Source organism: Heptranchias perlo, unplaced genomic scaffold, assembly GCF_035084215.1.
Source record: "Heptranchias perlo isolate sHepPer1 unplaced genomic scaffold, sHepPer1.hap1 HAP1_SCAFFOLD_475, whole genome shotgun sequence".
NCBI classification, from domain to species: Eukaryota; Metazoa; Chordata; class Chondrichthyes; order Hexanchiformes; family Hexanchidae; genus Heptranchias; species Heptranchias perlo.
In genome coordinates this window covers 65579-80008 of record NW_027139490.1, presented here as the reverse complement: position 1 = coordinate 80008, position 14430 = coordinate 65579, and the positions used below count along the sequence as shown (strand labels likewise).

The 14430-nt window shown below is 52.0% G+C and overlaps 1 protein-coding gene across 1 annotated transcript in view; it reads right to left on the bottom strand.

Moving 5' to 3' along the window:
* Window positions 1-14430, bottom strand: part of LOC137313770 (EMILIN-1-A-like) — a 68181-nt gene that overhangs the window by 7165 nt on the left and 46586 nt on the right. The window contains exon 4 of the mRNA XM_067979560.1: window positions 11148-13331. Within this exon, the coding sequence (XP_067835661.1) occupies window positions 11148-13331 (2184 nt within the window). The remainder of the gene's footprint in view (window positions 1-11147; window positions 13332-14430) is intronic.

Below are 14430 nucleotides of genomic sequence, written 5' to 3'. Positions count from 1 at the left end.
ATCTGTACTCCTAGATCTCTTTGTTCTATAACTCTCCCCAACGCCCTACCATTAACGGAGTAGGTCCTGGCCCGATTCGATCTACCAAAATGCATCACCTCACATTTATCTAAATTAAACTCCATCTGCCATTCATCGGCCCACTGGCCCAATTGATGAAGATCCCGTTGCAATCCCAGATAACCTTCTTCACTGTCCACAATGCCACCAATCTTGGTGTCATCTGCAAACTTACTAACCATGCCTCCTAAATTCTCATCCAAATCATTAATATAAATAACAAATAACAGCGGACCCAGCACCGATCCCTGAGGCACACCGCTGGACACAGGCATCCAGTTTGAAAAACAACCCTCCACAACCACCCTCTGTCTTCTGTCGTCAATCCAATTTTGTATCCAATTGGCTACCTCACCTTGGATCCCATGAGATTTAACCTTATGTAACAACCTACCATGCGGTACCTTGTCAAATGCTTTGCTGAAGTCCATGTAGACCACGTCTACTGCACAGCCCTCATCTATCTTCTTGTAATTCGTCTTAAACGGGCGACCTCTTATTCTGAGACTATGCCCCCTAGTTTTAGATTTCCCCCATGAGGGGTAACATCCTCTCAGCATCTACCCTATCTAGTCCCCTCAGAATCTTGTATGTTTCAATAAGATCTCCTCTCATTCTTCTAAACTCCAATGAGTGTAGACCCAACCTGTTCAATCTTTCCTCATAAGACAACCCTTCCATACCCGGAATCAACCTAGTGAACCTTCTCTGAACTGCCTCCAATGCAAGTATGTCCTTCCTTAAATAAGGGCACTAGAACTGTATGCAGTATTCCAGGTGTGGTCTCACCAGCACCCTGTACAGTTGTAGCTTAACTTCCCTGCTTTTATACTCCATCCCCCTAGAAATAAAGGCCAATATTCCGTTTGCCTTCCGGATTACCTGCTGCACTTATATGTTGACTTTTTGTGTTTCATGTATGAGGACACCCAGATCCCTCTGTACCGCAGCATTTTGTAATATTTCTCCATTTAAATAGTATTTTGCTTTTTTATTTTTCCTCCCAAAGTGGATGATTTCACATTTTCCCACATTATATTCCATCTGCCAAATTTTTGCCCATTCGCTTAATCTGTCAATATCCCTTTGCAGACACTTTGCCCTCATCACAACTTGCTTTTCCACCTACCTTTGTATCATCAGCAAATTTGGCCACAAGACACTCTGTTCCTTCATCCAAGTCATTGATATATATTGTAAATAGTTGAGGCCCCAGCACTGAGCCCTGCACACCCCACTAGTTACAGATTGCCATTTTGAAAATGACCCTTTTATCCTGACTTTGTTTTCTGTTAGTTAGCCAATCCTCTATCCATGCCAGTATATTACCCCCAACACCATGAGCTCTTATCTTGTGCAGTAATCTTTTATGTGGCACCTTATCAAGTGCCTTTTGGAAATCCAAATATACTGCATCCATTGGTTCCCCTTCATCCACCCTGCCCGTTACTTCCTCAAAGAATTCTAATAAATTTGTCAGATATGATTTCCCCTTCATAAAACCATGTTGACTCTCCTTGATTGTATTATGAGTTTCCAAATGTCGTGCTACTACTTCCTTAATAATGGATTCTAGCATTTTCCCGATGACAGATGTTAGGCTAACTGGTCTGTAGTTACCTGCTTTCTGTCTCATTCCCTTCTTGAATAGGGGTGTTACGTTTGCGGTTTTCCAATCCGCTGGGACCTTTTCAGAATCTAGTGAATTCTGGAAGATTACAACCAATGCATCCACTATCTCTGTAGCCACTTCCTTTAAGACCCTCGGATGCAAGTTATCAGGTCCAGGGGACCTGTCAGCCTTTAGACCCATTAGTTTACCTGGTACTTTTTCTCTAGTGTTAGTGATTGTTTTTAGTTCCTTCCTCCCCTTTGCCCTTTGATTTTCTACTATTATTGTTATGTTATTAGTGTCTTCTACTGTGAAGACAGATACAAAATATCTGTTCAATTCCTCTGCCATTTCCTTGTTTTCCATTATTATTTCCCCAGTCTCATCCTCTAAGGGACCAATGTTTACTTTAGCTACCCTCTTCCTTTTTATATACTTATAGAAGCTTTCACTGTCAGTTTTTATATTTCTTGCTAGTTTACTCTCATAATTTATTTTCTCCCTCTTTATTATTCTTAGTCATCCTCGCTCTCAAACTGGATGTGAAATTCTATTATGTTGTGATCACTGCTTCCCAAGGGATCCTTTACTTTGAGATCATTAATTAATCCTGTTTCGTTACCCATTACCAATACTGACGTATTGGTCTAAGAAACAGTCCCCAATACACTCTGTGAACTCCTCCTCGGGGCTATTTTTGTCAATTTGATTTGTCCAATCTATGTGAAAGTTAAAATCGCCCATGATTATTGCACTACCATTTTTACAAGCCCCCCCTTATTTCCTGATTTATATTTTGCCCTACAGTGTAGCTACTATTAGGGGGCCTATATACTACTCCCACCAATGATTTCTTTCCCTTGCTATTTCTTACCTCCACCCAAATTGATTCGACATCTTGATGATCTGAGCCAAGATCATTTCTCACTATTATACCAATATCATCCTTTATTAACAGAGCTACCCCACCACCTTTACCTTTTTTCCTATCCTTCCGAAATGTTAAATAACCCTGAATATTTAGCCCCAACCTTGGTCACCTTGCAACCACATCTCTGTAATGGCCACGAGATCATACCCATTTGTTTCTATTTGTGCCGTCAATTCATCAATCTTATTATGAATGCTGCGCGCATTCAGATAAAGAACCTTTAATTTTGTCTTTTTACCATTCTTTCCTACCCTGGCCCCATTTGCTAGTGCACTCTTATGTTTGTATGCTCTGTACCTTCCTGACACACTCTGTTTATCATTACCCCCATCACTTTCCTGTACTACTTACATAGAAACATAGAAAATAGGAGCAAGAGTAGGCCATTCGGCCCTTCGGGCCTGCTCCGCCATTCAAAATGAGCATAGCTGATCGTCTAACTCAGCACCCTGTTACCGCTTTTTCCCCATATCCCTTGATCCCTTTAGCATTAAGAAATATATCTATCTCCTTCTTGAATACATCTAAGAAGGAGATAGATTGGATACATCTAATGGCTTAGCCTCCACTGCCTTCAGTGATAGAGACTTCCACAGGTTCACCACCCTCTGAGTGAAGAATTTCTCCTCATCTCGGTTCTAAATGGCATACCCCGTATCCTGAGACTGTGACCCCTGGTTCTGGACTCCCCAGCCATCAGGAACATCCTCCCTGCATCTAGTCTGTCTAGTCCTGTTGGAATTTTATATGTTTCGATGAGATCACCTCTCATTCTTCTAAACTCTATCGAATATAGGCCTAGTCGATCCAATCTCTCCTCATACGTCAGTCCTGCCATCCCAGGAATCAGTCTGATAAACCTTCGTTGCACTCCCTCCATGGCAAGGACATCCTTCCTCAGATAAAGAAACCAAAACTGCACACAATACTCCAGATGTGGTCTCACCAAGGCCCTGTATAACTGCAGTAAGACATCCCTGCTCTTGTACTCAAATCCTCTTGCAATGAAGGCCAACAGACCATTCACCTTTCTAACTGCTTGCTGCACCTGAATGCTCACTTTCAGCGACTGGTGTACAAGGAACCTAGGTCTCGTTGCACCCCCCCTTTTCCCAATCTATCACCATTCAGATAATCTGCCTTTCTGTTTTTACAACCAAAGTGGATAACCTCACATTTATCCACGTTATACTGCATCTGCCATGTTCTTGCCCACTCACCCAACTTGTCTAAATCACATTGGAGCCTCTTTGCATCCTCCTCACAGCTCACGTTCCACCCCAGCTTTGTGTCGTCTGCAAACTTGGAAATGTTACATTTAGTTCCCTCATCCAAATCATTGATATATATTGTGAATAGCTGGGGCCCAAGCACTGATCCCTGCGGTACCCCACTAGTCACTGCCTGCCACCCGGAAAAAGACCCGTTTATTCCTACTCTCTGTTTCCTGTCTGTCAACCAATTCTCAATCCATGCCAGTAATATTCCCCCCAATTTCATGTGTGTTAATTTTGCACACTAACCTCTCGTGTGGGACCTTATCAAAAGCCTTCTGAAAATCCAAATACACCACATCCACTGGTTCTCCCCTATCTATTCTACTAGTTACATCCTCAAAAAACTCCAGTATGATTTCCATTTCATAAACCCATGCTGACTTTGTCCAATCCCGTTAATGCCCTCCAAGTGTTCTGTTATCACATCTTTTATAATAGACTCTAGCATTTTCCCCACTACTGATGTTAGACTAACTGGTCTATAATTCCCTGTTTTTTCTCTCCCTCCCTTTTTAAGTAGTGGAGTTACATTTGCCACCCTCCAATCTGTAGGAACTGTTCCAGAGTCTATAGAATTTTGGAAGATGATCACCAATGGGAGTATGATATTGTTGCTGTCACAGAGACATGGTTGAGGGAGGGGCAAGACTGGCAGCTCAATATTCCGGGGTACAGAATCTTCAGGCGAGACAGAGGGGGAGGTATAAGAGGAGGGGGGGTCGCAATATTAATTAAAGAATCAATTACTGCCATAAGGAGGGATGATATATTAGCAGGTTCCTCTAATGAGGCCATATGGGTGGAGCTTAAAAACAAAAAGGGGGCAAGCACTTTGGTGGGAGTGTACTATAGGCCCCCAAACAGTCAGGGGGAGATAGAGGAACAGATATGTAGGCAAATCTCAGAAAATTGTGCAAATAATAGGGTAATAATAGTGGGGGATTTCAACTTCCCCAATATTAACTGGGATACTCAGAGTGTAAAAGGCTTAGAGGGTACAAAATTCTTAACGTGCATCCAGGAGAGCTTTTTGAGCCAGCATGTAGAAAGTCCTACAAGAGAGGGGGCGGTACTGGACCTAATTCTGGGGAATGTGGCTGGCCAAGTGGAAGAAGTGCTAGTAGGTGAGCACTTTGGTGACAGTGACCATAATTCGGTGAGATTTAAGGTGGTCATGGAAAAGGATAGGGAGGGGCCGGAAATAAAGGTTCTAAATTGGGGGAAGGCCGATTTTAATAGGATAAGGCAGGATCTGGCCAAAATGGACTGGGATCAGCTGCTTGTAGGAAAATCCGCATCGGAGCAATGGGAGTCTTTCAGAAGGGAGATTGAGACCATACAATGGCAACATGTTCCCGTAAAGGTCAAGGGTGGTTCCAAGAACTCCAGGGAACCTTGGATGTCAGGGAATATACGAGAATGGATTAGGAAAAAAAGGAGGGCTTTTGGCAGATACAAAAGGCTAAAGACGGAGGAAGCCCTAGAGGAGTACAAAAAGTGCAGGGGGATACTTAAAAAAGAAATTAGGAGATCAAGGAGGGGCCATGAAATAACACTGGCGAGCAAAATAAAGGAAAATCCTAAGATGTTTTATAAGTATATTAAGGGTAAGAGGATGACTAGGGAAAAAATAGGGCCCATTAGGGACAAAAATGGCAATCTGTGTGTGGAGCCGGCAGATGTAGGAGGGGTTCTAAATGAATTTTTTGCATCTGTTTTCACTATGGAGAAGGACGATGTAGACATAGAAATACGGCAGGGGGACTGTGATATACTCGAACATATTAACATCGAGCGGGAGGAGGTATTGGCGGTTTTAGCAGGCCTAAAAATGGATAAATCCCCAGGCCCGGACGAAATGTATCCCAGGCTACTGTGTGAGGCAAAGGAGGAGATTGCGGGGGCTCTGACACATATATTCAGAACCTCTCTGGCCACAGTGGATGTGCCAGAGGACTGGAGAACCGCTAATGTAGTACCATTATTCAAGAAGGGGAGTAGGGAAAAACCGGGGAACTACAGGCCAGTGAGCCTAACATCAGTGGTAGGAAAATTATTGGAAAAAATTCTGAAGGACAAAATTAGTCTCCACTTGGAGAAGCAAGGATTAATCAGGGATAGTCAACATGGCTTTGTCAAGGGAAGATCATGTCTGACTAATTTGATTGAATTTTTTGAGGGGGTGACTAGGCGTGTGGATGAGGGTAACGCAGTGGATGTGGTATACATGGATTTCAGTAAGGCCTTCGATAAAGTCCCCCACAGGAGACTGGTCAAGAAGGTACGAGCCCATGGAATCCAGGGTGCCTTGGCACTTTGGATACAAAACTGGCTTAGTGGCAGAACCAGGAACACTTCTCACCACGATGGACGTCTCGGCACTATACACCAGTATCCCCCATGATGACGGCATCGCTGCGACAGCATCAATACTCAACACCAACAACAGCCAATCTCCAGACGCCATCCTACAACTCATCCGCTTCATCCTGGATCACAATGTCTTCACCTTCAATAACCAGTTCTTTACCCAAACACACGGAACAGCCATGGGGACCAAATTCGCACCCCAATACGCCAACATTTTCATGCACAAGTTCGAGCAGGACTTCTTCACTGCACAGGACCTCCAACTAACACTATACACCAGATACATCGACGACATTTTCTTTCTATGGACCCACGGTGAGGAATCACTAAAGAGACTACACGATAACATCAACAAGTTCCATCCCACCATCAAGCTCACCATGGACTACTCCTCAGAATCAGTTTCTTTCTTGGACACACGAATCTCCATCAAAGACGGGCACCTCAGCACCTCACTCTACCGCAAGCCCACGGACAATCTCACAATGCTCCACTTTTCCAGCTTCCACCCTAACCACGTCAAAGAGGCCATCCCCTATGGACAGGACCTGCGAATACACAGGGTCTGCTCAGACGAGGAGGAACGCGATGGACACCTACAGACGCTGAAAGACGCCCTAGTAAGAACGGGATATGATGCTCGACTCATCGATCGACAGTTCCGACGGGCCACAGCGAAAAATCGCGTAGACCTCCTCAGAAGACTAACACGGGACGCAACCAACAGAGTACCCTTCGTCGTCCAGTACTTCCCCGGAGCGGAGAAACTACGCCATGTTCTCCGCAGCCTTCAACATGTCATCAATGATGACGAACACCTCGCGGGGGGGGCGCGGCGTCGGAGGTCGCGCGGGGGGGGCGCGGCGTCGGAGGTCGCGCGGGGGGGGGCGCGGCGTCGGAGGTCGCGCGGGGGGGGGCGCGGCGTCGGAGGTCGCGCGGGGGGGGCGCGGCTTCGGGTGGTGCGCGGGGGGGGGCGCGGCGTCGGGGGGGGCGCGGCGTCGGGGGTCGCGCGGGGGGGGCGCGGCGTCGGGGGTCGCGCGGGGGGGGCGCGGCGTCGGGGGTCGCGCGGGGGGGGGCGCGGCGTCGGGGGTCGCGCGGGGGGGGGGCGCGGCGTCGGGCGTCGCGCGGGGGGGGCGCGGCGTCGGGGGTCGCGCGGGGGGGGCGCGGCGTCGGGGGTCGCGCGTCGGGGGTCGCGGCGTCGGGGGGCGCGGCGTCGGGGGGCGCGGAGTCGGGGGGCGCGGAGTCGGGGGGCGCGCGGGGGGGGGTCGCGCGGGGGGGGCGCGGCGTCGGGGGGGGCGCGGGGGGGGCGCGGCGTCGGGGGTCGCGCGGGGGGGGCGCGGCGTCGGGGGTCGCGCGGGGGGCGCGGCGTCGGGGGGGGCGCGGCGTCGGGGGGCGCGGCGTCGGAGGTCGCGCGGGGGGGGCGCGGCGTCGGGGGTCGCGCGGGGGGGGCGCGGCGTCGGGGGGGGCGCGGCGTCGGGGGGCGCGGCGTCGGGGGGCGCGGCGTCGGAGGTCGCGCGGGGGGGGCGCGGCGTCGGAGGTCGCGCGGGGGGGGGCGCGGCGTCGGAGGTCGCGCGGGGGGGGCGCGGCGTCGGAGGTCGCGCGGGGGGGGGCGCGGCGTCGGAGGTCGCGCGGGGGGGGCGCGGCGTCGGAGGTCGCGCGGGGGGGGGCGCGGCGTCGGAGGTCGCGCGGGGGGGGCGCGGCGTCGGAGGTCGCGCGGGGGGGGGCGCGGCGTCGGAGGTCGCGCGGGGGGGGGCGCGGCGTCGGAGGTCGCGCGGGGGGGGGCGCGGCGTCGGAGGTCGCGCGGGGGGGGCGCGCGGCGTCGGAGGTCGCGCGGGGGGGGCGCGCGGCGTCGGAGGTCGCGCGGGGGGGGCGCGGCGTCGGAGGTCGCGCGGGGGGGCGCGGCGTCGGAGGTCGCGCGGGGGGGCGCGGCGTCGGAGGTCGCGCGGGGGGGGCGCGGCGTCGGAGGTCGCGCGGGGGGGCGCGGCGTCGGAGGTCGCGCGGGGGGGCGCGGCGTCGGAGGTCGCGCGGGGGGGCGCGGCGTCGGAGGTCGCGCGGGGGGGCGCGGCGTCGGAGGTCGCGCGGGGGGGCGCGGCGTCGGAGGTCGCGCGGGGGGGCGCGGCGTCGGAGGTCGCGCGGGGGGGCGCGGCGTCGGAGGTCGCGCGGGGGGGCGCGGCGTCGGAGGTCGCGCGGGGGGGCGCGGCGTCGGAGGTCGCGCGGGGGGGCGCGGCGTCGGAGGTCGCGCGGGGGGGGCGCGGCGTCGGAGGTCGCGCGGGGGGGGCGCGGCGTCGGAGGTCGCGCGGGGGGGGCGCGGCGTCGGAGGTCGCGCGGGGGGGCGCGGCGTCGGAGGTCGCGCGGGGGGGCGCGGCGTCGGAGGTCGCGCGGGGGGGCGCGGCGTCGGAGGTCGCGCGGGGGGGGCGCGGCGTCGGAGGTCGCGCGGGGGGGCGCGGCGTCGGAGGTCGCGCGGGGGGGGCGCGGCGTCGGAGGTCGCGCGGGGGGGCGCGGCGTCGGAGGTCGCGCGGGGGGGGCGCGGCGTCGGAGGTCGCGCGGGGGGGCGCGGCGTCGGAGGTCGCGCGGGGGGGCGCGGCGTCGGAGGTCGCGCGGGGGGGGCGCGGCGTCGGAGGTCGCGCGGGGGGGGCGCGGCGTCGGAGGTCGCGCGGGGGGGGCGCGGCGTCGGAGGTCGCGCGGGGGGGCGCGGCGTCGGAGGTCGCGCGGGGGGGGCGCGGCGTCGGAGGTCGCGCGGGGGGGGCGCGGCGTCGGAGGTCGCGCGGGGGGGGCGCGGCGTCGGAGGTCGCGCGGGGGGGCGCGGCGTCGGAGGTCGCGCGGGGGGGCGCGGCGTCGGAGGTCGCGCGGGGTGGGGGCGGCGTCGGAGGTCGCGCGGGGTGGGGGCGGCGTCGGAGGTCGCGCGGGGTGGGGGCGGCGTCGGAGGTCGCGCGGGGTGGGGGCGGCGTCGGAGGTCGCGCGGGGTGGGGGCGGCGTCGGAGGTCGCGCGGGGTGGGGGCGGCGTCGGAGGTCGCGCGGGGTGGGGGCGGCGTCGGAGGTCGCGCGGGGTGGGGGCGGCGTCGGAGGTCGCGCGGGGGGGGCGCAGCGTCGGAGATTGCTCTGGGCAGGGGGAGGGTGTCGGAGATCGTCGGGGGGGCGTCAGCCGATCATGAGTGTGGGATCACTACAGGTCGGCTTGTTGGGCCTGGGGGAAACACTCCTGCTCCTCTGGGCCCACAAGCAGTGCAATAAAGGCACTTTCCTCTAACGTGGCGTGAAGTCGCAGGCCCAGGAATCCTGGCCCCCAGTCGTTAAAAATAAAAATGCTGTTAAAATGGAGACCTCCTTAAAAGATTTTACTGACCCTCCAGGCGGGTTGGAGGCGGGGTTTACATTTTTACAATTTTTCCCTTCCCACCAGCCCCCAACCCACCCATTTGTGGGGTTAAAATTTAGCCCCAGATGTCTGAATGGTTACTGGAAATGTTTGACTTACTCAGTTCTCTCGACCTGATAGATAACCAGCTCGATGGGTGTCTCGTTAACTCAGTGGGTGAGAGGAAGCCTTACTTGGTGCTGGGACCACTGCTTTTCTTGATATATATTAATGACTTGGACTTGGGCGTACAGGACACAATTTCAAAATTTGCAGATGACACAAAACTTGAAAGTGTAGTGAACAGTGAGGAGGATAGTGATAGACTTCAAGAGGATATAGACAGGCTGGTGGCATGGGCGGACACGTGGCAGATGAAATTTAACGCAGAAAAATGCGAAGTGATACATTTTGGCAGGAAGAATGAGGAGAGGCAATATAAACTAAATGGTACAATTCCAAACGGGGTGCAGGAACAGAGAGACCTGGGGGTATATGTGCACAAATCTTTGAAGGGCAGGTTGAGAAAGTGGTTAGAAAAGCATACGGGATACTGGGCTTTATAATAGAGGCATAGAGTACAAAAGCAAGGCAGTTATGTTGAACCTTTATAAAACACTGGCTCAGCCACAACTGGAGTATTGTGTCCAGCTCTGGGCACCGCACTTTAGGAAGGATGTGAAGGCCTTACAAAAGATTTACTAGAATGGTTCCAGGGATGAGGGATTTCAGTTACATGGAGAGACTGGAGAAAGTGGGGTTGCTCTCCTTAGAGCAGAGAAGGTTGAGAGGAGATTTGATAGAAATATTCAAAATCATGAAGGGTTTAGATAAAGTAAATGAAGAGAAACTATTCCCGTTGGCAGAAGGCTCGAGAATCAGAGGACACAGATTTAAGGTGATTGGCAAAAGTACCAAAGATGACATGAGGAAAAAGCTTTTTTACGCAGTGAGTTGTTATGATCTGGAATGCGCTGCCTGAAAGGGTGGTGGAAGCAGATTCAATCGTGGCTTTCAAAAAGGAATTGGATAAATACATGAAGGAAAAGAATTTGCAGGGCTATGGGGAAAGAGCGGGGGAATGGGACTAACTCGATTGCTCTTACAGAAAGCCAGCATGGTCTCGATGGGCCGAATGGCCTCCTTCTGTGCTGTAACCATTCTAAGATACTCTACATCTAACCTGTGCTGTACCTGCCCTGGGAGTGTTTGACGGGACAGTGAAGAGGGAGCTTTACTCTGTATCTAACCTGTGCTGTACCTGCCGTGGGAGTGTTTGACGGGACAGTGAAGAGGGAGCTTTACTCTGTATCTAACCTGTGCTGTACCTGCCCTGGGAGTGTTTGATGGGACAGTGTAGAGGGAGCTTTACTCTGTATCTAACCCGTGCTGTACCTGCCCTGGGAGTGTTTGATGGGACAGTGTAGAGGGAGCTTTACTCTGTATCTAACCCGTGCTGTAACTGCCCTTGGGAGTGTTTGATGGGACAGTAGAAACAGTGAGGTATGTTGGTTCTATCTCTCATTATTCAGTGCTACTCACCAATGAAGTCCTGAATTGTGAAGTTGTGAATTTCAGTGCGTATCTCAGCCATGGACTGGTTCAGGACTGTGATCTGCTGATATATGATATCCAGGTGAGTGTTCTGGATATTATCCAACATCCCTGAGTGTATCTGCAGTGTGGCATTCAACTCCCGCAAACAGTTCCACAGGCTAGAAACATGTTTGTTTAAGCCCTCTTTGATCTTCTTCAGACTCTGTGAGACAGAATCCAGCTTGACGCAGACATTCTCCAGTTTGGACACTCGTTCTCCAAGCCCCTCACTAGAGTGCTTACACCCATCGATCTCTACAACCATGTGGCTACTGAACTTCCTGATCTCATTCTGAAAATTAATGAACTTATCGCCAGAGTCCTCAATGTGGTCAGTCACCTCCTCCTGGATCCTGGTGATATTTGTAATCAGTCGGTTGGTATTCTTGGAGAATGTTGTGTTCAGTATATCTATATTGTGGCCCTGCTGATCAACAAAGTCTTGAAGGATCTTCAAGGTTCTATTGACTGAATTGAAGGTCATTGTGACATCCCTCAGCTCTCCCTGCATCGAGCTAAGGTCAATGCCCAAATTGCCACCGAACATTCCAAACCTGTTGAGAGTCTTATTGAAGGTTTCCATTTTAAACAGCAGGTCCATATAATGTTTGGCAGGGTCCCTGAGGTCCTCTTTTAACCTGTCCAACTCTTTCTGAATTGCTGAGCAAGTAGAACTGCAGGTGTCCCCAGAATGGCTGACTCTCTCCTTCACTTTGTCCAGCTCCTCCATCAGTTTGTTAACTTGTCTGTCAGTTTCATTCCTCCCCAGAAGGACTTCACCTTGAATGGAGTTACACACTGTAAAACTGGTCTCAATGGAAGTCTGCAGTTTGCTCTCCAAGTCCCCGAGTTTGTGGCTAATTAGGTTCAGTCGGTCCTCATTAGAATGAACTAATGAACTCAGCTTTTCGACTTGCTGTTCAAACTGTTGCAGCATGTTCCTGAATGAACCACCTCCCACTGTAAGGTTATGTACACGTGACCCAGTGTTTCGAACATTAACCTCGTTCTCCACAATCTTCCTCTGAAGCTTCGTTAAAATGTCCACCATCTCAGAGGTATTTTGGTCATCGTGTGTGACAGTGACATGGGCAGAGCTACAGATTTGAGCACAGCCATTGACAGCCTGGTGTACCTTGGATTCCAGCTCATGGACACGAGACACCACTGTCCCCAGGTTCTTCCCATCTGGTCCCACCATCTTCTTCAACTTTCCAACATCCTCACCTAAACCAGTGACTGTGTCTCGCAGCCAATCATCAAAGGCTGTACCATTGCCCAGAACAGACACCACTGTGTTGAGCCTCTCCTCATTCCCATGGACTCTATCCTCAAATTCATGCCTCAGATTGTTGAGATGTGACTGGAGACGCTTCTCAACACTTTTCTCAGTCAGGTTCAGTCTTTGTTCAATATCTTGGAATCTTTTATGGAGCTGGTCATCCCATTGGGTGCTGCTCCCTGAGGATGTACCAGGGAGCTGCTGGTTCAATTTCCGATTCAAACTAGCCACCACACCAGATACAGACACCAGCTTCCTCTCCACATCCTCCACCTTTGCCTTTGTGCTGTCTATGTCTCCACAGCAGGGGTTTGCCACAGATCCAGACATCCCACTGATGTGCTTGTGCATGTTTTCTATCAGATGCCGATTGTGTTGCTCGGTGCCATTGAATATTCTGGCCAGTTCTCGCAGCCTGTGACTATCCTCCTCTTGCTGCTGACGAAGAAGCTCGATGTCAGCTCGACAGGAGAAACATGTTGAATGCATCCGGCGCTCCACCTCCTTCACAAGCTCTCCCTTCAGATCAGAAAACTTCTGGCCAGTATCGGACGGACTCCCGGCTGGTTTGATGGTGTTTAAGAGGTTGATCTCTCCATCGTGTTCTCTCACTCGGTTGTGGATCTGATCGAGCTTCCTCTGAATCTCACTGATGGTCTCCTTCATCTCCGGCTGTGCCGCAGAATCTGCCGGTTGCTTCCCGTTTACTGCCGTCTCAATCGCTCTCCGTATCTCCTCCTGGAATTTCTCATTCATCCCTCGAATGGTGGACTGCAGGTTGTGGATTTCCTGGGTCAAACTCTGAAGCTTCTCTTCCATCTGATGGGATTTATCAGAGTCAGTTTTACCTGTAAAAACCACACAGTGGAAAGAGAGTGAAGGGTACGGATGAACAGAGAGATAGAATCATAGAATCATAGAAGTTTACAACATGGAAACAGGCCCTTCGGCCCAACACGTCCATGTCGCCCAGTTTATACCACTAAGCTAGTCCCAATTTCCTGCACTTGGCCCATATCCCTCTATACCCATCTTACACATGTAACTGTCCAAATGCTTTTTAAAAGACAAAATTGTACCCGCCTCTACTACTGCCTCTGGCAGCTCGTTCCAGACACTCACCACCCTTTGAGTGAAAAAATTGCCCCTCTGGACCCTTTTGTATCTCTCCCCTCTCACCTTAAATCTATGCCCCCTCGTTATAGACTCCCCAACCTTTGGGAAAAGATTTTGACTATCTACCTTATCTATGCCCCTCATTATTTTATAGACTTCTATAAGATCACCCCTTAACCTCCTACTCTCCAGGGAAAAAAGTCTCAGTCTATCCAACCTCTCCCTATAAGTCAAACCATCAAGTCCCGGTAGCATCCTAGTAAATCTTTTCTGCACTCTTTCTAGCTTAATAATATCCTTTCTATAATAGGGTGACCAGAACTGTACACAGTATTCCAAGTGTGGCCTTACTAATGTGTTGTACAACTTCAACAAGACATCCCAACTCCTGTATTCAATGTTCTGACCAATGAAACCAAGCATGCTGAATGCCTTCTTCACCACCCTATCCACCTGTGACTCCACTTTCAAGGAGCTATGAACCTGTACTCCTAGATCTCTTTGTTCTATAACTCTCCCCAACGCCCTACCATTAACGGAGTAGGTCCTGGCCCGATTTGATCTCCCAAAATGCATCACCTCACATTTATCTAAATTAAACTCCATCTGCCATTCATCGGCCCACTGGCCCAATTTATCAAGATCCCGTTGCAATCCGAGATAACCTTCTTCACTGTCCACAATGCCACCAATCTTGGTGTCATCTGCAAACTTACTAACCATGCCTCCTAAATTCTCATCCAAATCATTAATATAAATAACAAATTACAGCGGACCCAGCACCGATCCCTGAGGCACACCGCTGGTCACAGGCCTCCAGTTTGAAAAACA